Raw genomic sequence first — 1,659 nt, forward strand, 5'->3', positions numbered from 1 at the left:
AGGCCATTGCTTTGAGTAGATAGACATGAGTCTATGAGAGAAGTGCAGGGTGTGTTCTCTGAAGGAGTGCCCTGAGTTTAGGGATTTATCCATCCCACACACCCTTGCATAATGCCCACACACTGATGTAGTTGACACTGTCTTCCCTGGGATCCTGCAATCCAAAGGTCACTTTGTCATGCTCTCTAATTTGCTTCCTGTCCTAAGCTTTGACATGTACTCTTCTCAGTTATGACTGATTATTTCAGGATGAGCATTTCTAAGGGGTTGACACACCTGAGATGAGGTCATTTTCTTATATAAATGCTGAGATATTGCTCCTAATAATATCCCCTCCTGTGGTTGCACACCCTCAGGAAATGGTGACAGGAGACCCTGACTGAGCTGGACACAGTCTCCATGCTGTGCAGACTCTGCCTTGTTTACCCCACACAATGCACTGTGGGCTGTGGGCAGCTCTCTGTGCTTGCAATGCAATACCATACCTCAGAGTCATAGGTCCAGAGAACTGCATGGCCAGGGCTAGAATACCTGTCCAGCAGGGACAGGCTCAGCTGTTCTACCCCACCCAGCACGAAGGAATGTGGAAACTCAGTGACTGTCACCAGCCCAGCCTCTTGTACTCCCTGGGACCCCACATGCAAATCATCCTAGGTGCTCACAGAAGAAATCCCCAGCAGACACTGGGACGGTGTGGTGAGACATCATCCTCCAGGTGGCCATGAAGACACTGGAGCTCTTCATCTGCCTGCTGGCAGCTCCACTGGGTGAGGGTCTCAAGGTTCCTGGAATTCACAGGGGATTATTGTGGGATGGGATGAGCTCAAAATTTATCTCCTTGTCTCCAGGTGTCCTGTCTGAGCTGACACTGCAGGAGTCAGGCCAAGGGCTGGTGAAGCCATCACAGACTCTCTCCCTCACCTGCACTGCTACTGGGGGCTCTGTCACTAGCAGTAACATTTGGCATTGGATCCGCCAGCGTCCTGGGAAAGGGCTGGAGTGGATGGGGTACTGGAGTGGAAGTACCTCCTATAACCCAGCCTTCCAAGGCCGCATCACCATCAATGCTGACACATCCAAGAATCAGTTCTCTCTGCAGCTGAACTCCATGTCTGCTGAGGACACTGCCACATATTACTGTGCAAAAGACACAGTGAGGGGAAGTCAGGGTGAGCCCAGACAAAAACCTGCCCTGCAGGGCAGGAGGGACTGGGCTGCAGGGAGCCTTTGGGACCATCATGGACAGGACTCAGCACCAGGAGCAGGTGCAGGTTTAAGAAGAGTTTCCTGACAGGGTCTGGGGCTTTCTCTCTTCCTGAACCTATTTCCCTGAAGATTTGCCTTCCCCTTGACAGGGTATTTATTCTTTTTTTTTTTAATGATGTCAGGGCAATTAAGGGCCAGCATTTATTTCATGTCAGGAGGGAAGTGAGATCACTGACCCCAGCCTCTCCATCTCTTATTTAGGTCTTTGATTTTGATCCCAGTGTGAACTTTTCTAGCTCTCTGAACTACTAACTCAAGCACAACCTGAAAAATCTGCATGCAGTAATAATTTTCACTTCTTTTAAAATTTAACTCATGTTACAATCAGAATGAGTAACTAAACCAGCATTTTTTTCTTTTTAAAATATATTTTATATCTTCATATTTTTACAT

At 48.2% G+C, this 1,659-nt stretch overlaps 1 gene segment (V, D, J or C); it reads left to right on the plus strand.

Annotated features, from left to right (window-relative positions):
* The first annotated feature begins 675 nt into the window (after positions 1 to 675).
* Positions 676 to 1,291, plus strand: LOC119516014. The segment is given in 2 exon segments: positions 676 to 767; positions 849 to 1,291. Coding segments are annotated over 2 exon segments (489 nt in total).
* Positions 1,292 to 1,659: the final 368 nt, after the last annotated feature.

Source organism: Choloepus didactylus, chromosome 19, assembly GCF_015220235.1.
Source record: "Choloepus didactylus isolate mChoDid1 chromosome 19, mChoDid1.pri, whole genome shotgun sequence".
NCBI classification, from domain to species: Eukaryota; Metazoa; Chordata; class Mammalia; order Pilosa; family Megalonychidae; genus Choloepus; species Choloepus didactylus.